General features: G+C 36.6%; 1 protein-coding gene across 2 annotated transcripts in view; it reads right to left on the reverse strand.

Annotated features, from left to right (window-relative positions):
- Positions 1–18,057, reverse strand: part of hdac9b (histone deacetylase 9b) — a 53,207-nt gene extending 35,150 nt beyond the window's left edge. For both annotated transcript variants that reach the window (XM_042740813.1, XM_042740811.1), the window contains exons 1-2: positions 17,909–18,057; positions 17,555–17,680 (exon numbers count right to left, since the gene is read on the reverse strand). In XM_042740813.1, coding sequence (XP_042596747.1) covers positions 17,555–17,680; positions 17,909–17,984 — 202 coding nt within the window. In that variant the 5' untranslated portion in view covers positions 17,985–18,057. The remainder of the gene's footprint in view (positions 1–17,554; positions 17,681–17,908) is intronic.
- Between the last annotated feature and the right edge of the window lie 9,577 nt (positions 18,058–27,634).

The following is a 27,634-nucleotide window of genomic DNA, read 5'->3' on the forward strand; positions in this document are numbered from 1 at the left end:
TTCTTTGGTTCCTTGCTCTCGCCTCGTTCCATATAAAGGCAGCGCTGCATTAGCTGTCCTCCGGGTGAGCAAATATTGCTCTTTAGTTAATTAGATCAGACTGCAGCATGTTTTTGTTCCATACTGGATGATGACCACTTTGTGTGGGAGAGGAGGTGTCAGTTCCAGAGTGTCTGCTCACTTGTTTTTCTTTGCTTCAAAGATCTCAGTTTCTTTTTGTCTCTCATGTCTGTCTGTCTCTTTCTCTCTGCAACCCTTAGATCCAATAAATGGATTAGGTCCACTGTCTGACCAAGAAATGATACTTTTTCATTCATGGCTTGGGTGTGTGTGTCTAGCTACCTAGAGTGGCCGTACATTTGGACACAAAATTGCTTAAAAATATGTAAAGAAATTAGCTACACCTGAAAAAACAACTCCTTTTAAGAATCTCTTCAAATGAGAAAATGGTTCATGAAGAGAAAAAAAGATGTAGTCTATTCACTTCTCACTATGGTAGTAGTAGTAAGAGTTTGTGAATAATAATTCATTTAAAAACAATACAAGTAGTAGTTATTGTGGCATTTGTTTTTACTACTTTTATACTAATTTTTCCTATCAAGCACTATCTTATGTGCATGAGTGGTGCTCAAAATATTATTCAGAATATTAATCGACTTCGAATGTGATTCAATTGTAGGAATGCGGCCGCACAAGCCATCAAAGACACGCATATGCGTTTTATACAACTTTACAACAAACAAGAGGATGAGAAACTAATACCTAACATTCAATTAATAACTTACATTTTAGACACAGTATTGACAGTTCCAATACTTTCCAACAAAGCTGAAGTTCAACGGTCGTGTGTCCCAGCCAACACAGTGGCGAATTGTTTGGGTGAAAGATTCAGTGACTAAAAAAGTCCCTTGTTGCCACCTACTGGCGTAAACAGTGGCTGAAAATCACCAAATAATAAAGTCCTGGCCAAAGATGACTAAAATATAAAGTTCCCTTTTTAGGGAACTTCGAACTGCATCCTCTAGTGACCCCTAGAGGACGCAGTGTCTCGTTCCCTACTCAGGAAACCATGGTTACATTCGTAACCTGAGACGTTTTCTATAATACGTTTTCTATAAAGTTTTTTTAATTTAATTAGAATATAAATTCAATCCACAGCTATAGATTAATTATAAGAACAAAGAGACACCATGTCATTGGAATCACTTACAAAAGGTTTTTGTTGTTGTTGTTGTTGTTGTTTGTTTTGTTTGTTTTTACAAATGATGAATTAAATTTTTCTGATAGATTTTTAAGTGCTAAAATATTGAAAACAGCAAAAAAATAAAAATAAAAGATAAAAATACAGTGCATGATTATAACGAACAGAGCATTATCGTCCCTTGATGTCATATCCACTGTAATTTTTGGTTTGTTTTGCAGTCACATTTCCTGTTGTTTGGTGAATTTTTGAAAATCAAAATGCAGTCATTTCAATAGGAATCCACACAATTTTGCGACCGATTCATGACAAGCGAATTAATAAATATCTCCCCACACAGATTTCGCAATGGATTCAAGATGGTCACGCAGAATTTGAAAAATATTTCCCCACCCAGATTTTGCAACAGATGCTAATTGGTCACAAAAATTCATAAATATTTCCCTACGGAAGTTTGCAGCATTGGCCAATAGCAAGCTGCTTGGTTTTGAAGGGACTTCTGTGTGAGCTCTTCATAATGTATATTGCTAAACTACTGACAATGGACCTTTTTACCAACAACATTATTTTTTTTTTTTTTACCAAAAATAATGGGGCAGCACCTTTACTGATAGTGTGTCTGAAACACAAAAACACAGACAAGCTAAGTGATACCAGTTCTATTATACAGCTAATCAACTTAAAGTACTAACTGTTATAAATTTGACTTTACATTATAGTACAGTTTTAATTAGATTTAGCAGTGGGTTTTCATTTTCAGCTTGGCAGGTGGGATGTCTTATCTGACACATGGAGATGGTTCAGTTCCTGTGTAGTAAGGTTTTTTTTTTAACCTTCATTTTATTTTTAGTTTACGATAATAACCCAGATTATCATTTAGATAGCTAAGGGAAAAAAAGTGTATGTATGTGTGGGTGTGATTGTGAGTCACTACAAAAAACAGGCAATTTTCCCTGTAGAAATATGCTTGTTTACCTATATGTGCTGTGTATGCATGGCTACGTATTTGCTCCCCTCAGAGTTTCATCATAATTGTTTGTGGCCTTAACAGCGGGATGTACTCGTTTCAGGTTGCTGTAGGTGTATCTGGAAACAGACGAGAAATCTCTGTCCTCCCATGGGTCCCGGCTCATCTGGGGCAACACGCTTCACAGACAGACTGCCAACATTTCAGGTTCATGCTCATACACTTGCATCAGCTCTCCTTCCCTCCTCCCACCTTCTTCTGAGGTTTTCCCTCTTCTGCTCACTGCCTTTCTGTCCTTCACAAAGACCCGTTCAATCTCCCTCCGTGTGAATTTGTCACCTCAGTCCACCTCCATTTTCATACAGGCACTTGATCGGCCACGTAGAAGCCCAAAGGCATCAGCGCTGTTTATTGGAGGTCCAAACCCAATTAGCATCTCCATCTGGCTGTATTCTAGGGGCATGTTTCCACTTCGTCTGATGATTTAGGTGCTGTGGCTTTATTAGGTTACTCAGTCTAGTCTCCGCTGGTATTTCCTGCAGGACATTTAGGTTGAGGGTGAGAGCACTTTGCGGCTTGGATCAGATAATGTGCAGAAAGTGCTTCTTCTGTTTACTTCATAAATTTCAATGGAAGTGTCTAATTATACTGCAAAGAAGAGAACCCTATTGACACACATAGGCCATTGTCAGGAGACCTTTGCAACAATTTTTTAAAGTGATAATTCATCAAAAAATTTAAATGTTATCATTTACTCAAGTCATGTCATTCCAAACCTAACTTTCTTTCTTCTGCAAGATGCACAAGAAAATATTTTAAGGGATGTTTCAACATATTTTGAAGGATGTTTTCCATACAATGAAATTGGGCTGTCATGATTCCCTGATTTAATTTGAGTACTGGATTTTAAAAAAATCTTCGATTGCATTTTGCCCTTGTCAATAACCGGCAAAATACCAGAAGTGGCACATTTCATGTACGAGAATCCATAAAACGCATTATTGGACCATTTTCCAAGGCTGCATGCTATTAAACCCATTTAAAAATCATAATAAAACATAATGCTATTGTAAATTCACAAACTCTATGATTCAGTTAAATAGATGTATGCGATGTGGGTTTGTTATATGCACTTTGATAATTAACCTGCATGTTGGTTGCGTGCATGCGAGTGGCTCCATTCACAGTAAATGCTGCTCCACATGAACTACTGAGTCCGGTCTCATTAAAATGCATTTAAATAGTACGCCAAATAAAAACAGAAAATCGTGGTATTGATACGCAAAAAATTACTTTGTCATGCATATAATGTAATATGCAGTTTTCATGTGCATATGATATCTAATTTGTTGCCGTGCACATGATACGCAGTTTTCACATATAATAGGCATCTACCCCACAGCCCTAATTGTGTGGAGTGTCTCAAATTTCATCGCTGCATATTGTTATGAGTTTGGGTTTTTATAACGTTCATCTGGGAATGCAAAGTGCGCAATGTAATCAGATGTGTAAGGTAAATCATTTGTAAACCTACACAAACATTGGAGAATATATATCTTTTTCGCTAACTGTTCATCGCAATTTCAAAAAAGTTTAAACCCTCGCTCTGAGTTTACATGTTTTGATGTCTACATATTCAAGAAATTACAGTGGCTGTAACATATCTGGCATAAAGAAATTGCCAAATAATAAAGATTAAGTGGACATATATGAATTAAATGTTATTAAGTCAATAATAATCAACGATTAGATCGTAAAGTGTAAAACAATCGTCAGGACGTTGGCGCCCTCTGCAGACACTAATGCGCAATGTACGTTAGCTCTGTTGTTTATTATACATTATGTATTTTAACAGTTTTGTTATTATTGTCTCATGTATTTTAAGTTATTTTAAAGGCTGTTGTTTGCTTAGGTCTGTTTTTATTACTACATAAAATTAATTATAGGCTAATAATCTGATTACTCAATTAATCGTCAGAATAATCAACCAATTACACCATTACTAAGAAAACCATTAGTGACAGCCCTTCAATGAAAATCAAAACAGCTTTGGACCCCACTGACTTTCATTATATGGACAAAATTACTGATACAAGTTTTAAAAAACAAAGTCATAGGTTGAAACAACATGAGGTTTACGGAATTTTCCATTTTTAAGGAAACTATCTGTGGAAGTTGTGACTCAGTTTAAGCAAATTTAGACATGAATGGGTGGTTACTACCTCACCATTTTAGACAAACTCTTTTTTTAACCTACAATAATTATCAAAGATGAAAATAGGTTTTTCAGAAATAGTATTTAAAGTCCACTTGCCCCCAGGGACATGGCATTCAAGCCATTGTTAACAATGTCTTGTGGTTTGTAAAAAAAAAAAAAAAAAGATTATTCATTCATTATTGTTCAGGTAAAAAGGCTGTTTCTCCATCAATGGCCATTCATGTTGTTGTCTATTCTTTTTTTTTTTTTTTTTTTTTTTTTTTTTGCAAACAACATATAAATGAGTCTTATTATATTATAGGTGATTTTTGGAGGGCCCTTCCAAGGTTGTTTGCACTATTCTGATCAACTGCTATTGAGATGAATGGAAATGCTAACATGTTCTCTAGGTGTTACAGACCTCCTTGGAGAAAACACATATTGCATAATATTGTTTTGCATAAATTACGGGTTCTGTAGGTGAAAGAATATTTCTGGCATTTGAATAATTTATTATCAGCAGGTTTGAAGAATATTCTGTGTAAATTATTTCAAATCACCATTAAAGATTTTTTTTCCCCAGATGAACGCTGCTATTTGCAGTCATGGTGACATCAGAAATCTCTCCTCAGCCCATTTCTATTGGTATTCTCCATGCGTTGCCTGTTTCTGAAGAGGCTTTGCTGTCTGTCCTTTCAGTGCTGTATTGATAAAGCTCTATAAATAGACATGTTGCTGTGCATGTCACTGGGAGGGAAGGGACAGTTCACTGAAATCCCCCTGATCAATCAGACCATGACTGCTGGAGCGTATTGATTTACCTCAGTATAACAGTCTGGCTAGATAGGGTTTAGCACAACCATACAGCCTCTCTCTGACCTTTAACCTGCTGCAGCCTACATTCGCAACCCACCTCAGCCCTCGCGTTGGAAATATCTGACAACTGCTAACCTTATAAACCACTTGGTCATCACCTACTACAAATGGCATACATTATTGAAATAATTGGCACTTTAATCTCCAACTGAGGAAGACCTTGATTTTTATTTTATTTTGAATTGACACTTAATTAACAGTATGGGGCTCAAAGTGGGCTGATATAATTTTGTATAATAATATTCTAGCATTTGGTTTAAAATTATTATTATTATTATGATATAATAATTATAATAATAATAGAATCTCTTTATAAAATACTTGTCACAATCTCCCTCTAGGAGGGAACAATGAAACACGAGATAACACAAATAAATCTTTAATAATCCAAAGTAGAGACAGGAAACCAGGGAGACATCCAACAAGTAGACCCGACAAACAAGAACTGAAAGGACTAGGGCTTTAAAGTCAGGATAATTGGGGTGGAACAAGACAAACCTGGAATCAAATTAACACAATCAACAGATAAGTCCATAATCCTGACATAACGCCCCCTCCTGAAAGGTGCGTCCTCGCACCGTAGCAACAACAGAGGGAGGCGTGGGTGGGAACTTGGGAGGAGGTTCCTGAGGAGGACGGATATCCGGGAGGAGACCAGGAGGAGCCAGGGAGGAGACAGGGGGAGCTTGGAGTAGGAGGAGTCCAGCTGGACCCAGGCCACAGCCATGATGGACCCATGGTGGAGCCGAACAAGGGAGGAACCATGGAGGAGGAATGGTCGACCGACATCAGGGGGCCGACCAACAGCTGCAAAGCAGGTGGAGGAGGAGCCCGAAGCATAGACAGAGAGCCAACGAGCCAGGGGGATGCCGAGGATCCGGGGGACCAGGGTGGAACAGAGGGCTCTGGAGACCAAGGCGGAGGCAGAGATCTGGAGATCCGCGGCGGAGGCGGAGCGAGTGAGGACCAAGGTGGAGCTGGCGGGAAGAAGGAGGCTAACAGAGCCGGTGGGATGGAGCGACGAGGCGCAGCCAGAGGAGAAGAGTCCAAAGGTGATGGCGGGTCAACGCCTGACCAAGGCAGAGCTAGAGGGACGAGGGAGCCCGGTGGAGCTGATAGATCGACGGTTAAGGTGAGGGAGCTAGGAGCCGACCGCACCTCGGAGGCTGGAGGTGAAGGTGAGGGTGACTATGACCACAACGATGCTGGAGGATGGCAGTCCTGCGGGGCTTGCACTGCAATGATGGTGGGCTGAGGGTGAGCAGAGGACAGCGGTGGAGGAGGCTGGAGCTGGTGGAAAGGCGGGCATTTTCGAGGAGAGGACACTGGAGGGCGCATTCTAGAAGCAGGCACTGGAGGGCACTATCTAGGAGCAGGCACTGGAGGGTGCTCGGAATTGGATTTGGGGGCTGGATCCCTCTTCTCTTCATTTTGGCACCAACACCCCGCCATACTCAGCTCACCCTCAGCCGTGATGCAGGGGGCGGAGCTCCTCTCCACGCTCACACCATCCTAGCTCTCGCACCTGGTCTGACGGATTGGGCTCAACTTCCGGGGCGATCCTCTGCTCAGTCGTTTGGCCTAGCTCTGGCTCGCGGATCGCGGTGGGAAATTGCTCTCCATCATCGGTGAGCTCGGGTTGATGCACCATACCGTGGGGAGATGGTGGGCTGGGCTCTGGGTCCAGACTGGATCCGGCGAGATCATCCACGGGGCAGATTTTGAGTGGCGACCCATTTCTCGCCAGAGTCCACTCTACGAAGGCAGCAAATTCCTCCCGAGGACCATCTTCGGACGACAGGGGTCTGCACTCAGGGTTTAGGCTTGTGTCATAGAGAGAGCAGACTTCAGGGCGAAGGATGGGATTCATAGGGGCACACAACGGAAAGAAAAACACTGGGAGAAAAAAAGGGAAACAAACGGAGGGGAAAACACGGAAGTTACTGTTTTAGGTTGGGTCTTCTGTCACACTCTCCCTCTAGGATGGAACGAGGAAATGCTGGAGATAACACAATTAAACTTTTTAAAAATCCAAAGTAGAGCCAGAAAACCAGGGAGACATCCAATAAGTATACTGTAGACCCGACAAACAAGAACTGAAAGGACTAGGGCTTTTAAAGTCAGGATAATTGGAGAGGAATGAGACACATCTGGAATCAAATTTACACAATCAACATGAGGAAGAAACTTGGTCACAGGGGCAAAAACACACACAAAATCCATAATCCTGACAATACTAATATAAATAAAATTGTAAATATTAGTTTAAATCAGGGGAGACTAAGGGGCAGCTGTGGCCTAATGGTTAGAGAGCTGGACTTGTAACCCGAAGGTTCAGGGTCTTGGTGCTGGCAGGAGTTGTAGGTGGGAGGGAGTGAATGAACAGCGCTCTCTTCCACCCTCAATACCCATGGCTGAAGTGCCCTTGAGCAAGGCACTGAACCCCCAGTTGCTCCCCGGGCGCTAGATATATAGCTGCCCACTGCTCCGGGTGTGTGTTCACGGTGTGTTCACTTCTCACTACTGTGTATGTGCACTTGAATGGGTTAAATGCAGAGCACCAATTCCGAGTATGGGTTACCATACTTGGCAAATGTCACAACTTTCACTTCACTTTTTCACTTAAATCAATTTAAGATAGGTCTGGGTCACTTTATTTTTTTTATATTATATTTTATTTATTGCATTAATTACAGTATTAAATTAATTACATTCATTTGTATATTGTATAATACAATAATATCATGCATATAATAATTATATACCTAAAATTAAATGATATATAATAATTCTATGCATATTTTTTATTTATTTATTATATTTTATTTTGGACACTTAATTAACAACATGCTGCTCAATGTGGGCTGATACTCACTAGAACTGGCAATTTCTTTACTATTCTGTTTCTGTTATTTTTCTGGAAATTATTGTCTTATAAACAGTCAGTACTTTTCTTCTGTCCCTGTTCGTCAAGCATAGATTTGACTATATTATGTACTTGATTTTATGTGATATTTAGAGACGTGATCAAACAAATAGTCAATGAATTCAACACAATTTGTTTTTCCATAATTTTTAATAATATAATATAATAATACATGAACTAAGAGCAAATCGGTGAACTGTGCACCAAAAGATTACAAAGATCATAACACAATGAAATGCTGTTGCTCCTTGCTGAGTTAATTTGAGGTTTTATCTCACAATAATCTCAACATCTCAAACTGAAAACACACCCAATGTACTCACAATCACAAATATTCACTGTATAACATGCACACAGTAAGACAGAAACAACCACACACACACACACACACAGACACACACAACCTTCTTTTTTTCCCTCCCGCTGAGGATCCAGTAATGCTTAATCCATTACCTATTTAGGTAAGCTACTATTCTGGGGATATTATCTGCTTCACAACCAAGTTGCTCAGTCTAGAAAAATGTTAATAATCATTCTTTTGCTTGGCTTGAGTATCCATGTGTAAAACAATATTTAATTGAAGTTTTCTTAATGAAATCACTGGACAGAAGCATAAACAATGAAGACGTCAAAAGAAGGTCAATTCTAAACTCTGTTTAGAAACTTACCATATACAGTAGCAAGAGTCAAATAAAAGTAACTGATCTGAGAACATTTCTTACATAACAGCTTTAGTTTCATTTGAGTCAGTAAATCAGATTTTGCCTCTGCATTTAGGGAAAAGCTTTCAGGAAAGCTCAGTTCAGCATCAATAAAAACTGTTCCCATCTCATTCTGTGTATATTTGTAAAAGGTTGGGGAAAAACAGGAAATTATACATTGCAACAAAGGAAAAGGCAGAGTTCCTTGACTGCTATTGTCCTGGATGTTACCACCTACACCATTGTGGCTTTCCATGACCAGGGTGAATCAGGTTTCTAGAAAAATGTCCCAGAGAGAAGTGCACACAGCACAGTGAACAAAACAGAAGACAAAATCTTCCTGTTATCATCTGCAGAGAAGAATAAATGACATTCTCAATGGAGAGTGATTCATGTTTGCTTGACAGCATAATAAAAACTGAGCTTTTTCAGAATGAAAGACTGAGATTTTCAGACTTCTTTTAAAAAGAACTTATTCAGACTCTGAACCAAGATCTCTTTGCACGCCATCACTGGCCTTAGAACTGCACTCAAACCTAATTTCGGTCCATTTCATCTGATAAGGTAATCATTTTTAATGCACACTGTTATCTTTTGGAATGGCCACTTGAATTTATTGTATTAGTATGATATTGTATTTAATTAATTAAATAATTCATATTCATTGTATTTTTCCTTAAAACTACAACAGCAACAGCAACAACAAAAACAACAACAATAATAAAAATAATAATAATCATATATTGTTGTATAATAATATTGTACCATTCATTGAACTTTATTATTATTATTATTTATAATTTAACACTAAAATCTCATTTTACAATACTAATAACAATATTATAAATATTAGTTTGATCAGTTTAATTGATATATATATATATATATATATATATATATATATATATATATATATATATATATATATATATATATATATATATATATATATAGTTTAATTTAATTAATATGTAAGGCAAATTAAATTTGAAACTAATTTTCTTCTAAATTGAAATGAATAATAAAATATTATTATACAAAAGTATACTTTAATAACAACAACAACAACAGTAATACGAATTTATTATTATTATTATTAAAAAATAAAAAATTGCTGACTGATCTCATGACCTGAAGTATAAAAACCGCTGTGGTGAACAGTGTGAATCTTGTCGTGGTTCAGAATGCAGTGTCTGGAATGTGTATTGACTGTGTATCTGAAAAATAATCATTATGAACTACTTTTTAAAATGACTCTACGGGGAGCATTTCTCTCTCTCGCTCTAAATCTCTTCAAACTCTTTTACCCTTCTCTCTGTTTCTCTTCTCATTATCACTGTGATGTTGTGTGGGAATAGAGGGTCTTCATTATTAATTGTCAGAGGAGCTCCCAGAAGCCTGCTATGAGGAGTGGGATACAGATCAGAGGGCACATCAGGTCAACCCACTCATTTGGCCAGAAGCTCACAGTGCCGTAACCTCCTACAGAATGTTTCTAGAGAGCATGTGTTTACCCCATCCATTCTTTGCATCATTTATCCTTCTTGAGCCCTCCTTCCTGTCCCTTCCCAAAAGACTCAAATAAAGAATATAAAGCACACAATTTCACAGCACAATAAAATCCAATCTTGAGATAAGACAGATATACATAACATATGGAACATATACTTAAAAGTCCTTATTAAACCTCTCACTCAGCTAAATATAGTCTAATTATGTAAAAAAAAAAAAGATATTGTAGTATATGACCTCTTAAAGGAACAGTTCATCTAAAAATAAAAATGCTGAAAATGTATTCACCCCTAGGCCATCCGAGATGTGGATCAGTTTGTTTCTTCACCGTAACATATTTAAGAAATTAAGCATTTCACCAGTGGATCCTCTGCAGTGGATGGGTGCCGTCAGGATGTAAATGTGCTCAAACAGCTGATAACAGCATCACAATAATCACAATAAGTTATTCACACAACTCCAAAAGCTGCATGTTTATAATTAACAAATTCATCAAGACATTTTTTTTTGTTTCAAACCATCACTTCTAGCAACACTTCAACAATTTTTCTTAGTCCCAGTGAAAAAGTCATCTCGTCTGATTCAGGTGAGAAATATGTACAGCTCAAATACTGTTTATAAGCAAAACAGTCCAAAACAGTTTTGAACAAATATGTCTGTGGATTTTGATGTGAAAGGATAGCACTTGACTTACTTACTAGAGAAAATGTGTTATTTTGGATTATGAACTGGTATTTTGGCAAGAAGCGACAGTTTACAGTTCTTAACGGTGTAATAATGGATTTGTTTCTTTCAAACACGCAGCTTTCTACTTCACAAGACATTAACTGATGGATTGGAGTCATGTAAATTACTTGTGGATTATCGTGATGTTTTTATCAGCTGTTTGGACTCTCATTCTGACGGCACCCATTCACTGCAGTGGATTCATTGGTGAGCAAGTGACATAATGCCAGATTTCTCCAAATTTGTTCACATGAAGAGACAAACTCATCTACATTTTGGATAGCCTGAGGGTGAGTACATTTTCAGAATTTTTTCATTTTTATTCCTTTGAGTCCATCCTTTCAGAAATTATTTTAATCATCTGGTATCAAGGTGATTTTTTTACTAGCATTTAAAAGCATTTATATTTCTTTCAACTAAAAATCATTGGTTTTTATATTTTATTATACAATGAAAAGGCATGAATACATGTAAGTGTGACTTAGGTGTCCAAATGCTTTTGGGGCAATTGTATAGACTTTTGGTGTGAAAAAAGTCCTATCAGTTTCCTATTTTAATTACTAAATCTCACTTTTTAGTTTTCCTACCATCTAAAGTTACCATTTACAAAGGGAAGTGAATGTTTATGTATAGACACACAGTGATTCACATGCACAGTCACCACATGCTGTGTTTAGGAGTGGTTTCAGAGAGCCTAACCGCTCCTTTCATCCCAGATCTAGTTCCGCCCTGGCCTTTCCAACTCAACCACTGCGATGTCAGCCACACTAACAAGCTGTAAACCGCTCTATCTTTGTCCTCTCTCTCTTGCACTTTATTGGTAAGAAAAGCAACAGTCTCTCCTCTGAGGTAACTATAAGATGTGTTGACTTTCCACTACAAACAGAATTTACAGCCGCACAAGTAAACATGACATCAGAGCCACTAGCTGCATCCCTGGCCAGGGCAGCAGGACTGTGGCAAGGCTTAAAATAGCATTCAGTGATCAGAGAGAGAAACACCACCGCCTTTATCAGCCTTATAATCAAGTTGCAGATGACAAGAAAGGAAAAACAGAAGAGTGAGAGAAATGGAAAGACTGTAGCCTACCTGTTGCAAATATTTAGAAATGCATGGAAAGTACATAAAAGCTCATATAGAAATAGCATACTATAATGTATATTATATAAATTAGAAATGCTATGGATGAAAAGAAATACAGAGCAGACAACGTGTTAAAAGATTACCATTAAGATTAAGTGAGTCATTGAATCATTCACTTGACTAATTTATTAAAAAATGAAATCGTTGTTCCCAAAATCGCACACTGTCTAAGCAGTATTACGTTTGAAAAATTTACTTCATGACCCTTCTGTATATCATGAATGTATTATGACCATGTTATCAGTTTCAGATTACCTACAGCATCAGCTGTGCCTCTTTACTGCTACTCATAACCCCTCTTAGTCGTCCATTACCTAATGGGTCAATCAAATGTTCATCAGATGCACACTTAGGAACCACATTTAGTAGTAGGTCACACAGGTAATCACCAGGTTGATTTTCACCTACTGTTTTATCCAGTCCAGGCTTCTTGGAAATACGTGATTTTTGCAAAATTATATTATGTTGCTTGTTTTGCAACATTTTTAAAGTCAAATGTCCCATAATTAGTGCTTAAGCAAGTTCTGTTTTATCCTAAAACAGATGAACATTAACATTGGTTGTTGTATGTGGTGCGGCAGGTTGGAAATGATTTCTATTGCGCTTGAAAATAATGCACTACCTAAACCTACCCTAAACTAAAAACTAGTGCTGTCAAACGATTAATTGTGATTAATTGCATCCAAAATAAAAGTTTTTGGTTTATATGATATATTTGTGTGTTCTGTGTATATTTATTATGTATATATAAATACACACACATACAATATATTTTTAGAAAATATTTACATGTATTTACATGCATATATTTATGTTCATATAATTTATATTATATATAATTATATTTAATATAGAAACAACATTTTTCTTAAATATATGCATAACGTGTGCGTATTTATATATAGATAATAAATATACACAGCAAGGCACCGAACCCCCATAAATAAATGTAATTGACACCACATTTCAAATCACCATCCATTCATAATGGAACTGACATTTTAAACATTTTTTTAAATAAAATGCTGACTCCCTCATCTTGCTGAAGCAAAAACAGACAAATTAACTATCAATATTATGTCTAAAATAAAGTTACTCAATATTATTTGATGATTTTTATTTATTTATTTATTTATTATTTTAGCAATATCACACTTGCAGTCATGCTGTTTGTCTGAATTACAGCGTCACTGTGATTTGGCTGTACAGCACTCTTTCTCCTGTTGCTTAAATATGTTCTGTTTGGCAGTGATTGTGTCACATTGAAGAATGGATGGACAGATTCTTTGTCACTGAAATTATATTGTATTATAGATTGAACATGGACAATGAAGCCTCCTGTCAATCACACACATCTGGGGTACATCACCGCCCTGCTTTAGACTCCAAAACAGGGGCACCACTTAGTGTGACTAAAGCATGTGGAAACCTAAAGCAACTTCACATTTCTCATTTCACGCCTTTCTATCCTCCGCTATCCCATAACTCACCAGGACGGCTCAAGGGAGGGGCAGAGCAGGTGCACTACACATGAAAGACCAGAACAAAGGGCCGTCCAATCACAGAGCGTGGTGACCTGGGTGCCGAGGATGATGGGACCTGGTCGATGTCACCCCGAAATGTCTGTTACTACTATCAGGGTCAAAACAGGTATGTGTGGTAATGGGAATCACAAATCTCACGCTGAGATGGAATGCAGTTGGTTGCACCTGTCTTACTGAGAATCCCATCTGTGTTGTTTTTAAGCAGTTTTTGCAATGTTAACATCCTGCTAGGCCTATTACACAAATTACAAAGTATTTAATTTAATGAAATTATACTGCAGTTAATTCCAATAATTCAAGTCTTTTTTGGAGAGAGTTCATACTATTAGCTGGAGATGAGAGAAGGCGTAGTAAATTAGGCCTACCCTAAAATAACTCAACCTTCAATGTCGGAGGCATTTTATGACCCTCCAGAGAGTGAAAGAATTAGTCCTCTTTCCGTTAGACTTCTCTTGCCCTCAGCTTAACAGACAGTCCTGTAATAATTAATTACATTCAGTATTACTCAATGTGTCAGTCCTCACTGTAAGCAGAGATATTCCCAAAAAGCCAAGGTTTTTAAGGTGTTTTCCTTTTGAAATGAAATTCTCTCATTTAGTATATACATTAAATAATCTAGTAGGTTTTTTTATGTATACTAAAACTATGGACATACATACAAGGCATTATTTTCCTGTATTGTCATATGTAAATGTAATTTACACCAAATTTTAAATTAGATATTAAACATTTTTGGATTCCCTCATCTTGCTAAAGTAAATTCATAAAACAAAGGTTCCAAAAGTGGAGTTTCACTGTGATGCCATTGATGAACCTTTTTGGGTTCCTCAAATAAACTTTCTGTGAACAGTTCTTAAAATAACTATTTTCTTACTCTAAACAACTGTTTTCCACAATGAAGAACCTAAACACAATTAAAAATCAATAATATTAAAAAAAAAAAAAAAAACACACTTAATATGCAATAATATTTTCATAATTTTTTTCCAGCTGCAGCTTGGCTGGAAAAGACACAATCAAAATATTACAGTTTTATGCTATTTGCCTTGAAGTTTATTTGATTTATTCATACATCTCACATTTCAATTCAAGAATGCACTTCACTGACAGTGTTGTCTCTATGGTAACTAAATACAATATGTTTTAAAAAAATAACATTTAGTTTGAATTTTTGTATTGTGGTGGAAATGATGATGCAACTCAAGAAATGGCTAAAAACACATCTCTTTTATCTTCATTTAACCACCTAACTCTAGCACTCTAGAGTTATTCTAATTCTATTTTATCTACTTATTTTCTTTTTATTTTGATAAAAAAGACCCTCTAACCCTTCTTGTGTTCCCTATTCTTTTTCTATCTACTTGTTTTCTTTTTATTATATATATATAATTATTACACAGAATAAAAGGCACAAGAAAAAGTTTCCAAGACATTTTTAATGTGACCTTCATATATCAAAAAGAAAAAAGAAAATCTGTTATATTTAAATCTGCAAATCAACCCCAGGGACATACAGTAAGTTTAGGACATTTCCATAAAGGTTGGAGTAAGCAGACAAATATCTGTGTGACTGTCATTTGAGCTCGTCTTGGTTCTGCCAGGACACAGCAGCAGCACAGAGATGAGCATGATATGTGTGAAGGGCCACTGCTGCTGAGAGATGATGCATTTGCACAGAATTATCACACATTTTTGCACATGTTTTCTATCTCAAACACATACAGACACAAAATCTGTCCATATTTTTTTGCATCTTTTCACATCAACGAGCCTTATAAATAGCAGTCTTGATAGAAACAAAAGATGCGGTACATTGCACACGTTGTTGCAGACCTTTTTAATCTTGTATCAGCAGGTGGCAAAACTCATTGGCCACAGTTTAATTCACCTATCCAGCCACTCCACAGGCAATTCTGTAGATTGAGATTGCACTGAACCATCAACGTGTTTCTAAGGGCTTCTTTCAATCCCAAGTACATATTTAACCATACAACCAAAGCGGGTCCATGCCAAAAATCTATTCTGTGTATTGTGCATTCAGGGATGTGTGCTGGTGAATCCAGGTAAGTTGTTTACCCACCGCTATGGAAATATAGACAGCTCTGTTACTTTAAAATCTGATGCTGTTGCTTAGAGACCATGTTCTGCGTCAAGCCTGAAATGGCTCCCAATATAGAGCACAATAGCTCTCATTCTGCTCAGTTCCACCCCTGTCTGCACTCTTATTGATTGATCTCCAAATGGATTCAATCTAAGATTAGATCACTGGTACGTATGTAAGCTCATCATTATGATTCATGATCCATACCAGACCACGAGTGTGAAATCAACTCACGCTGCTCTCATTGTCAGGGTTCATTATATCCTAACTTGGTTTGACAAGGAAATATTTACTTCGAGGTACACGCTTCAGTATATAAAGCGTTGATGAGAGGAATATGTCTTTCATATGATCAGGCTTAATCAGCCATTTAGTAAGAGCAGGCCTACTAAACGTGTCTTTCTTCCATTTCTTGGAAACCGACAAATTACAAAAGACGCTTTTCAGTTTTTAGAGTCAAACAGGAAGCTCATGAAAGGACATCTCATGAATGTACTATCCTATTTGTGCAAGGATGTGTGAAGCTTTCAGCGTTTCCTCTTTCAGGCACATTACACTTCCCCATCCAAGTTTCTCTCTCACAATAACAGCTAACAAGTCCCTGCCCACACTCCAGTACTTCACAATGAAGAATGAAGAGGATATACAAGTTAGGAAAAAAGAGCATTGTTGTATGTGTATACTACTGTTCAAAAGTCTGGAGAACTTGATAAAGAAGTGCCTTATGCTCACCATGGCTGCATTTTATTTGGTCAAAAATGCATTTAGATTAATTTTGTGAAATTATTACAACATAAAAGAGCTGTTTTGCAACAGTTATTACTTAACCTATTATTACTACACAGTATTACTATTACACTGTAATTATGAATCCTAATCCTATTTTAATATACATTCCATTTCAGCAGCCATTACTCCAGTCTTTAGTGTCACATCACTGTTGCTTAATATTTTTATGCAAACTGTGACCAACCCCCATATTCTTTGATGAATAAGAAAGTTCAACAGAAAAGCATTTATGGAAATGGAATTGGAAACTTTTTGTAACATTTGGACAGTTCTTTACTGTCACTTCCAATCAATTTAATCCATCCTTGCTGAATAGAAGTATTACTTTGTTTAAAAATAAATATATAAAATAAACATAAAACACAGAGTCTCATCCATATGTCAAATATTTAAATAGAATTGTAAGTAATTGCCATTAACTTGCATTATTAGGGTTTTACTTGTAACATCAACTGAATAATAAATATAAAAAATAGCTGTAAATAATTCACAACGATGTCATAACACAATAATCGCTTTGTTAATTAACTACATATGCAACAGCAGCAAAAGAAGTATTTCTGAGACACTAACCTCATACTAATACTGTATATTTAAAAAATATATCAAATGTTACTTAATGTTACCAAATGTTAGATACAGCAGTAATTCATTGTTTTGGCATTTTTACAGATTTTAAATGAAGCATTTCTCTCACATTCACTGCTATTTTTCCCGAGGCTTAGTCATTTTTACCGTTGAACACAGATAGAGAGAATGCATTGTCTAGTTTTGCTGAGTAAACGATTTGTCTGTAATAATGTCTCATAAGTTTCATTACTCAAGCAAAAACTCTGCATATTTGAGAGACAGATAATATGATTCCACTCACCGTAGCCCCAGACTGAGCGACCTGGCCTGTTTGGAGTTTTAAAGGGGAAGGGGTGATGTCTTCTGCCCCGTCCTGAAGCCCCATAGAATCTGTGTACCATGTAGGCTTTATAGCCTTCGCCTAAGCCTGTCATTACAAGAACATTTTGGGAGAAAATCATGTTTACTGTGGAACAGAAAAAAAGACAAAAACAAAACAGTGATTCATGCTTCAGTGTTACTTTAAAATCTACAGTAATACACTCTACTATATAATATGTCTAGCTTGTATCTTTAATTTTATGATAATGCTAAGACTTTCATATTTGCGTAATGCTCCCATTTGTCCCAGTTATCAAGTTTATGGTGCACTTACCACTCTTGATCTTCATGATGAAATCACTTCTCTGTTGCAATATGAATCTGAGATCATTCAAGCACACACACCTCATTCATACACACTCATACACTGAAGATTCCTGTCAGAATGTCACCGGTAGAGGAAGTGGTGCCTAAGGGCCAGCTGAAGTTTTAAGGTCTCTGAAAATTATCTAAGGATATGAAAACGTCACGCTCTTACAATTCCCCTTTCCCCATCTCAGCGTTTGAAAGGACTGAAACACAGAAGGTGACATGAGTCACTGGATGCCTCTCACTTACTGTCACACATTACATCACATTCACAGTCCCACGTTACTGTCATAAAACTCACCGTTTCAACACTACAACATATTTCGGTAAACACCTCCTAAAACATCTGTGTAATAGAAAGCATAATATAACAGTTAGTTCCAGGCCTTGAAGTGGCTTCCAAGAGTGCTTGTAATATGGAGTACAACACCTCCTGCCTTGTCAGAGTCTTTGGTTATGCAAGTATTTTTCTCATTCAATTAACCCACAAAAATTCGAACTTTAATCTCATTAAAGAACATCCATTAAAGCTACAAGGTGAACTACAATGTAGTTTTTCACCAGTAATTTCGCTGTTAAACAGAATCATTTGTGTTCCAGACTGTCTATGCATTAGTGATGGTGGCATAGTGGTAATTAGTGATTTCTGCTATTTAAATGGGTTACGGAGTGAGAAATAAAAATTCCCTTGATCTTTTGACATGGTCATTGTGCTATAAAAACATTCTGTAAGTTTCTCGTTAGTCTAAAAACAGTTTTATATTGAAGCCAATCTGCCAAAATGACCAGTGGTTTCAGAATGTGCTACTTTATGACATAAAAATGTGGCCAAACCGCCTTCGCAGAAGGCATGTTTAGATCAATTCCTGTTTAGCCCCACCCACAGATTCACGCACAAAGTAGGTAACTGACAGAGCAGCAAACAGGTCTACAAAGTAACCAAACGATAAACTTTATTTGATTAACTTTATTTTTGAATGAAGTTCCAGACCACGTCAGTAAGAAATTGGTCCTTTGTTTACTTCATTTTACCACAGATTTGTTTACAGACAAGGTACAATTCGACACAGGATTTTAAGAAAGATGGAAACTAAAAGATGATGCTGTACTGACTATATTGGTCTGATGTCGCACCACGCAAGTTTTCATTACATGATCACTATTATTGCTTTGTCTGTTATTACAGATCGTTTGATTATACAGTTTGAGTGTTTATGCGCTTTTAAGCATTTTTTTAAGCACTCTTAAAAATGAAGCTTCACGATGCCAAAGAAGAACCTTTTTGTCTAAATGGTTCCATAAAGAACCTTTAACATCTGAAGAACCTTTCTGTTTCACAAAAGGTTCTTTGTGGCAAAAGAAGGTTCTTCAGATTATAAAAAGGTAAGAAAGAGATGGTTCTTTAAAGGGATACTCCACCCCAAAATGAAAATTTTGTCATTAATCACTTAATCACATGTCGTTCCAAACCCGTAAAAGCTTCGTTCATATCGGAACACAATTTAAGATATTTTGGATGAAAACCAGGAGGCCTGTGACTGTCCCATAGACTGCCAAGTAAATAACAGTGTCAAGGTCCTTAAAAGGTATGAAATGTCTCTCCATATCACCGTATGCTGTGTATGCTCTTCTGTATCATCTGCGCCACAAGGATGCGCTGTTTCTACGTGTATTTAGCTTTGATTTGAAAGAAAACAACGCATCCTTGTGGTGCAGATGATACAGAAGAGCATACACAGCATACGGTGATATGGAGAGACACAGAGGAGACTGCTGACAAAGGAATTGTTGAATAAAGTTGTTATTTTTGTTTTCTTCGCTTAGAAAAAGTGTTCCTGTCGCTTCATATAACCCAGATTGCACGTCTGATGGCAGATGGAGTATTTTGACGACGACTTTCATACCTTTTCTGGACCTTGACACTGTTATTTACTTGGCAGTCTATGGGACAGTCACAGGACTCCTGGTTTTCATCCAAAATATCTTAAATTGTGTTCCGAAGACGAAAGAAGCTTTTACGGGTTTTGAACGACATGGGGGTAGGTGATTAATGACAAAATTTCATTTTGGGTTGGAGTATCCCTTTAAAGAACCTTTGACTGAATGTTTCTTTGTGGAACCAAAAATGGTTCTTCTGTGGCATCGCTGTGAAGAACCTTTTAAGCACCTTTATTTTTAGGAGTGTAAAACACAGCAGCATCCATCTGTGTAGGATACAGGTTTTTAAACATACACAACTGTTAGCCAATCATAGCAGTTTCATAGCAATTCAGTTTTCATTTGACAGCAGGGTTGCCAGATCTGCAAAACAAAACAAGCCCAATTCCTAATCAAAATTAGCCCCAAACTAGCCCAATCGTCTTTTTTTCTATGGTTTTGCCTTCCTTTTTTATTTCGATGGAGCCAATTTTATATCTAAAATTTTGTATCTAAAATTTAAGTGATTCAATGTTAACTTCTACATCACACTGGAGATCATGCTGTTGGTCTGAATATTAATACGGCTATAGTGCCTTCACAGCAACCATTATTATTTCTCATTTCTTTCGCATCTGTAATGCACAGTTTGTGAATCTCAGCATTGTTATGAAGTGAAAAAGCACATTGTTGCTACTCTGAAAGCTTTCAGTTCTCACTTAAAGTAACAGTAAGGAATACCCAAGAATGAAAATTCGCTCAACATTTATTCCCCTTCAATTTCCAAATCCTTTTTTCTTCTTCTGTGGAACACAAAATATGTTGCAAAGAATCTTCGTGCAGTTTTACATAAAACAATAATTCCCACAATACTTCCGTCTACATTAACCACTTGTGTTGATATAAATAACACTGGCGCTGTCAGTTCAGACGTTCTGAGTTCTGACACATAATTGTAAGAAAGAGTCATTAGAGTTGCCATAATGTATCCAAAGAAAATTCTAGACTTGCTGGAATATGTTGTTCGTACATATCCAACTCACACAAATCTTTGGTGAGAATGATCCTTGGTTCACGAGGACTTGAGTTGGCAGTATGGCGATGACACTGCCCCCTCAAGCCATCTGACTGGAGAATCATACACCTGCTGGGCTTCATCAAGCAAAAGCTGCTCTGTGTCGGGAACGCTACACATTGTATAGAAATTCTTACATTTAATGAGAGCCAACAGAACCACAGACCTTCTGACTATATATATATTAGTGGTATTAAAATACTCTACCGGGGGGAATTTTTTAGCCATGTCTCACCTGATTTAGTCAACCTTCCCTCTGAGCTGTCCCTTGATTTTTTTTAGTCACCAGTAATTTCTTGACTTTCATCACACATTCTGTCAGAACTTCTGAACCATGATTAATTATCATCCAAACACTTGAGTAAAAGTGAGACTATGTTGATCTGGGGACAGAGAGTGTGAGTTTTTTTTTTTTTATTAATTTATTACTTTCCCATCTCGTAACAAATTTAATTAGCTTGTAATGCTTTTCATGTCAATATACGTAAGGTTTTTAATGTAATATTCCTGATCCTACATAAATAGCTCTCTTCTACTAAAACTTTATTTAGAGATGTGATTGGCTGCATTATAAGCGTTATAATATAGTTATTACAGGCCAAGTTACTAACAAAAAGTAGCTAAATACATTGTAGTTATTTAATTATTAGGAAAAACCATAGATATACATACATAGATGCATCGTTCATAAGCTGTCCACCATATTGGAATGGTCAAATCCTGTCTGTGAACACTTGAAAATAAGATGACTGTGTGTCTGCATCGTAGTATTTAAGCAGATGATTTTATTAAACTAACTCTATACAAAAGAAAATGTTAGTTAACATGACATTAAAAAATTAACAAAGTTTAAAAACCTGTAATATTGAGTTAATACACATAAATAATTTATTTTATTTTTTTTTAAAAACATGTTTTCACCTAAACTTAAATTTCGGGGGGATTTTAAAACCAGAAGCTGCAGAATGTTGCAGCATCTTGGAAAAATCATTGATTTTTACTGTGAGTGACGATTTGTTAATCATCCCAGGAAGGCAGACTTGTTGTGTCTGGAGTGGGCTAATGTGGTTTCTGTGTGTGCATATCTATGGAAAAATGGAAAACAGCTAATGGTAAAACTGTGTTAAATTAGAAGCGGCACTATTTTTAGTTACTCCCCTTTTAGTCACTCATGATAAGCAGGTTAATGTATTTAAATACACAACAGATTCATGCTTAGATCATCACAGTGTCCTGAGTTTATTGCATGCGATGACCTCAAAATAACAGTATTTGGTTGAGTTATTTTCGTAAAATTATAGAGTGGTGTTTTTTTGAGCTCGCTTCTCCATTTGCACTGTTCTCTGTTCTTCTTTCCAAAACATGTTTTACGTTCCTACCGCCTCGCTTGACTGAATTTCTGGCCTTGTGTATCTCGTACAGGTGTCCAATTAATGTCTGCGTTAGATTTATTCTGGAGTGTAACCTCAAGCGTTGGTCTCCAGCCAGGAGCACTGCATGTCAACACGACACTACATTTTCTCAAGCTGAGAGTTTCCCTCCGCTACCACTGTAAATCCATCGCCACATTTGTTTGCAGGCCTTGCGCATAAACAAAAATCCTAAGTCCCCCAGGATCCATCTACACATTTTCCCTCCCATCTTCTCTCCCTGTTTTTGTCTGAGGATGAAGAGATGCAGCAGGGAGTTTCTCTGTGATGGATGACGTAGTTTATTGTGCTGCAGTATGAGGGGGAGAGAGCCGGTTTGTGCAGGTGTACAGCTGCCACAGTGGTGTTTATCCTGGCTCTGTATCGTGTCTGGGAACTGGAGCTCTGATGGAGACTAAACGTCCCCTAGCTGCGGCCTCAAAAACATTGTGGAACATGAGGCAAATGGGGGAGAGAAAGGCTTAGCTGGTCGTATTTTAGATCTCAGCGTCATCTGATTTATGCAGAATATGTAAAATACATCTGATATGATGTTTATTTTATGTATGAAAGGTGTCAAAATGCTAAATGAAATTCTGTGTAAATTTATGTATGTTGACAAATAATACATTTCAATAATTGACTGATGACACAAAGAAAAAAACAGATTCCCACTCCAAGAGACACTTGTGAATTTAGTCTAATTCTATGAAATACAGTCTCAACTGAAAAGATCTCATGATAGCAATACATTCACATATTATTCTCCTCAAATGGCCTACAATGTCTAACGGTTTAAATGTAGATCTAACTCGTGGAATTGTTACAAATTAGCTCAACGAAAGGCTGATTCATTAAAGAAAATCAGTTTCGTCCTGAAAGGTTCTCTTTCATGTTTAGAATTAAAACTCTGATTTGTTCTAGTGAATCAGTTTGTCCAATAAATAATCATTTTTAAATTATACAATATTCTGCCCCAATTTGAAAGAAGGCAAATTAAGTTAATTAATTTATTTACTTATCTACAGTATCTATCTGTTTCTGCTTGAATTACAATCCCCATTATTATTTAAAATTACAAAAAGTGCTTTTTTTTTTTACTTTTAAAGGGATAGTTGATCCAAAAATTAAAATTCTATCATCGTTTATTCACCCTCCACTTGCTCCAAACCTGTTTGAGTTTCTTTCTTCTGTTGAACACAGAAGAAGATATTTTGAAGAATGTTGGTTAGCTAACTGTTGACGGTGGCTATTGACTTCCATAGTAAAATATGTCAAATTATAACTATGGAAAATCGTAATTTGAATTATAAAGAGCTACCCTTTTAATTCCATGGTTTGATATTTTGTTATTTAATGCTGTGACATTCATTCGTTCATTTTGATTTGTGAGTCCGAATAATTTTTAGAGCCACAGTATATTGGCTGAACTTAATGTTTATCATGTCTGCTTATGATTTAGTGGGAAATTCATTCTGCACAGAAGTTCATTGGCTTTCATATAATTTGAGGAAGAGGACGACTGCCACCTACTGTTCAAACCGAACACTATAGTCAGTAAAACTTCAGGTCTATTTCAGAGTCTACAGCCAGTTTGACTATAAAGACATGATTGATCAGTTATGCTCCATAACACCAAGGTCTTTCCCACTCCTTCACCGTCTGTCACTGATGTCTGTTGGGAACGCAGTAGGACAGGGACGCTTTCATCCCTCCTGAGGGTGGTAGGGGGGAGGATGCCATTAGCACCGATTATGTACAAATTTTTCATCGTCATAAATCCACAGCTGTCTGGGGCTTCACATTTTTACATGTCACTTCAAACGCATTCCTCTCTGTCTCTGCCTGCTTTACAGCTCCTGTCCAACTACTGATGGCTGCAGAAGAGGGTCAGCCTTCTCCTGAGCTTCTCCAGCGAGATGTCACGTTTCACGTCATGCTGCCTGAATGCTTGTTAGGAGCAAATTGGAAGCCCAGTGGTCCTCCGTGCAAGGTGCTGTTTGAACCATGTGTCCTTTCCTCATCTGACTTTCCGTCCTCCTCTTTTTGGTGTTTATATCCTTTCTTCTCCTCTCATCTCCTCCTTTCTTCCATGTCCAGCAGCTGGAGGACCAGTGTGGGTGTGTGTGATCTCCTCTAACCAGCTGTTTGCTATCCCTCATGCTGACGGCCTGGGAGTCTCCCAGAAGCCAAGCTGAGCCCTTGACCCAAAGTCCGCATCCTTTCTCAGATCTGTCTGAAACCGCACTGCTGAGACAATATTAATTTGCTTACAATAAATAAATGTGAATAGCATTCTTTATTGCACAGATTTTGAATATGCAGTGTGGACACACCTTTATTTATACTGTTTTCCACATTTTAAAGTGATAGTAAAGTTCTCAAAACTATAAAATAACCAGTGTAAGCATAAGAATTACGTAAGAATGGGAATTTTAGTTTTTTTTTTTTTTGCTTCTTCATAGTAGCCACCCTTTGACTAGATTGAAGCTACAGTATGCATACTAAATATTTGGGCACAGTATGATTTTTTTTATTTAAAAAAAAAATTAAATCATTTTTATTATAAATTATATATATATATATATATATATATATATATATATATATATATATATAAGCTGATGCATGGAAATTTGGTCAATTTGATTGGTAGTGATGTGAGATTATGGCTTCTTTGCTGTACAATATACTTACAATAAGTGGTTGTTTAGGTTAGAAATGTTGTAAATACAAAAATGTTGTAAACCTCACAATTTTAGTTCCAACTATAATGAGCCAAGTAAAATGTCATGGCCATATAAAAAGACGTAATGCAAAAGAGCTATGTTGTGTACACAGTTGAAGCAAGACCCTTTTGTTTTAGACAGAGAAAGACACTGATGATGGTGATCACATGTTCACAATGAAGCATAAACCTGAAAGGAAGTGTAAAGTTCAGAGGTCAGCAGGTCTCAAACAGGAGGGGCAGAGTGGGCTTGACCTGCCCTGTGTCCTCCGGCCTCCCTCTACCCTCCCTGTGCCGGCCGTCTACTAATTCAATTTGTGGGAACCTCCAGCCGTGCTGAAGGCAAATTCCATCTGGTCTTAGCGGGGTCTTATGGGGTTTATGGAGCCCAATCCATAGGGATTACCCTGCTCTGAATGGGCCAGTCCCCAAAGATATGACACCATTAGCTGTAAAACTAAACATAACCCTGACTGACAAAACTTTCTTTCTTTTTATTAGATATATTTCCCCTCCTAACACAAGGGGGGAAAATCCATTTCAACTATCACTATACTCTCTCTCTCTCTCTCTCTCTCTCTCTCTCTCTATATATATATATATTGAAATATCCATCATTTTAGTCAGCCGCAGTCTCATCTGCTATGACGGACCATTAACCTGTCATTCATGAAAAGACATTGGCTTAAAATAATTTTCAAGTAGAAAGAAAAGTTTTGCTAGTCGGTTTCTTGATAGGCAAATACCTTGAAGCTATAAAGGTGTTTTGCATAATTTAAACAGTGAAACAATTATAAAAAATGAAACAATTCATGAAACACCAAACCTACAAGAAGTCACATATAACAACAAACATTGTACTTAATGCATGTAAATATATCACATTAAAAAAAGCCTTGATACTCTTGTTCTGAGAACACACTTAAAAAGTATGAAAACAAAACATTGAAAAATATTCCACTATTAGTAGCCTACCGTATACATGACTCTTTAAGTCCCACAAAATCTTAAATCATAGATCTATAATCATACTTAACCATACCAATTGGTTTTTATATAAAAATATAATAAACACATTTGTATTTTAATTTTCATTAACTAACCCACCAAATCACCAATGTTGTGAATACTTTTTCAACCAGCAGAGGGCGGTATTGCACCATCAGAGAGGAGACAAACAATAGGAAACGTCTCAAACAGACTTGGTAATTACATCATCTTAAAAATGTCAGAATAATCATAAAAATCATACGTCTCAAAATCTTTCCAGGATGCCACATTCATACTCATTTAATTTGGTCAGAGAAGCTGAAGTGATCCAATCAGCCACCCATTTGCTTTGTAAAAGATTTATTTGAACTATAGTCAGACTATAGAAATATAAACAGACAGATAGATCTAGAAAAAAGTGAAAGTAAAGATATTTACAATGTAATGTGAGAGACTTCTATTTCAAGCAAAATCCAGTTTATTTGAACTATATATTCAAAGAATGCTGAAAAAAAATGCATTATGGCTTCCACAAAAATATTTAGCAGCACAACTGTTTTCAAGATTAATAAAAATAAGAAATGCATTTTGAGCAACAAATCAGCATATTAGATTGATTTCTGAAGGATCATGTTTCACTGAAAACTGGAGTAATGACCACTGAAAATTCAACGTTGTCATCATGGGAATAAGTGACATTTTAAAACTATTTATATTTTAATTTTTTTTTTTTTTTAAATCAAATATGCACAGTCTTAAAAAAAATCTTACTGACCCCTTTTTTCAGAAGCGTTAATAATTTTCCAAGTCTTGGTCTTTCAAGTTTGGTCATCCATCAAAATACCTCAACTGCTTATTTTACAACAGTGCTTTATGAATACAGCATTTTTGTAGAAAGCCAAACATTCTTTGATTTACAGTTTGGTCGAAGTCTGTGTTTCCTGTGAAGCTTAAGAGCTGAATTCATCTGTTCATAAGTGCTACATATGTCTGATTGTCTTCAATAGCTTCCCTCAAAGAATAAACGATCAGAAAATGATAAATTACTATACAAATGACAGTCTAGGGAGACCCACACAGTTTCCCGATTACCCTGATTACCCATAAGTAATGCTATACCAAGAAGAAAAAAAACTGGAGGATTTCAAATATTCAAAAATTGAAGGGAAAAAAAAGTAATGTTGAAAAATCCTCAGCTCAACTGAAAATACTGCTAACATGAAGTCACATCATGGAATAAATCTCCCAAATAAATCATAAATTATACAATATTTGGCCTTTGACTTAATTTTACAGAGTAAACAAGCTAGCATGTGAAGAGCTGCAAATTAGATAGCTATATTGTACTACTTTATAAATGTCGTTGTATATTTGAAAATAAAAACTGCTTGTTTGGCATTTGCTGAAGGCTATTTACAGTTAGTGCACACTGTATATATTGCTTTGGGACATGCTTTTGACAGGCCAATAGATTTGCAACATCTCATGAGAGACATTTAAAGAGAGATTTATCAAAGTACTGTGACAGCACTGTTCATATAAGAGGGAAGCCACTGATGAATGATTCTTATA

Source organism: Cyprinus carpio, chromosome B16 (assembly GCF_018340385.1).
Source record: "Cyprinus carpio isolate SPL01 chromosome B16, ASM1834038v1, whole genome shotgun sequence".
Taxonomy (NCBI): domain Eukaryota; kingdom Metazoa; phylum Chordata; class Actinopteri; order Cypriniformes; family Cyprinidae; genus Cyprinus; species Cyprinus carpio.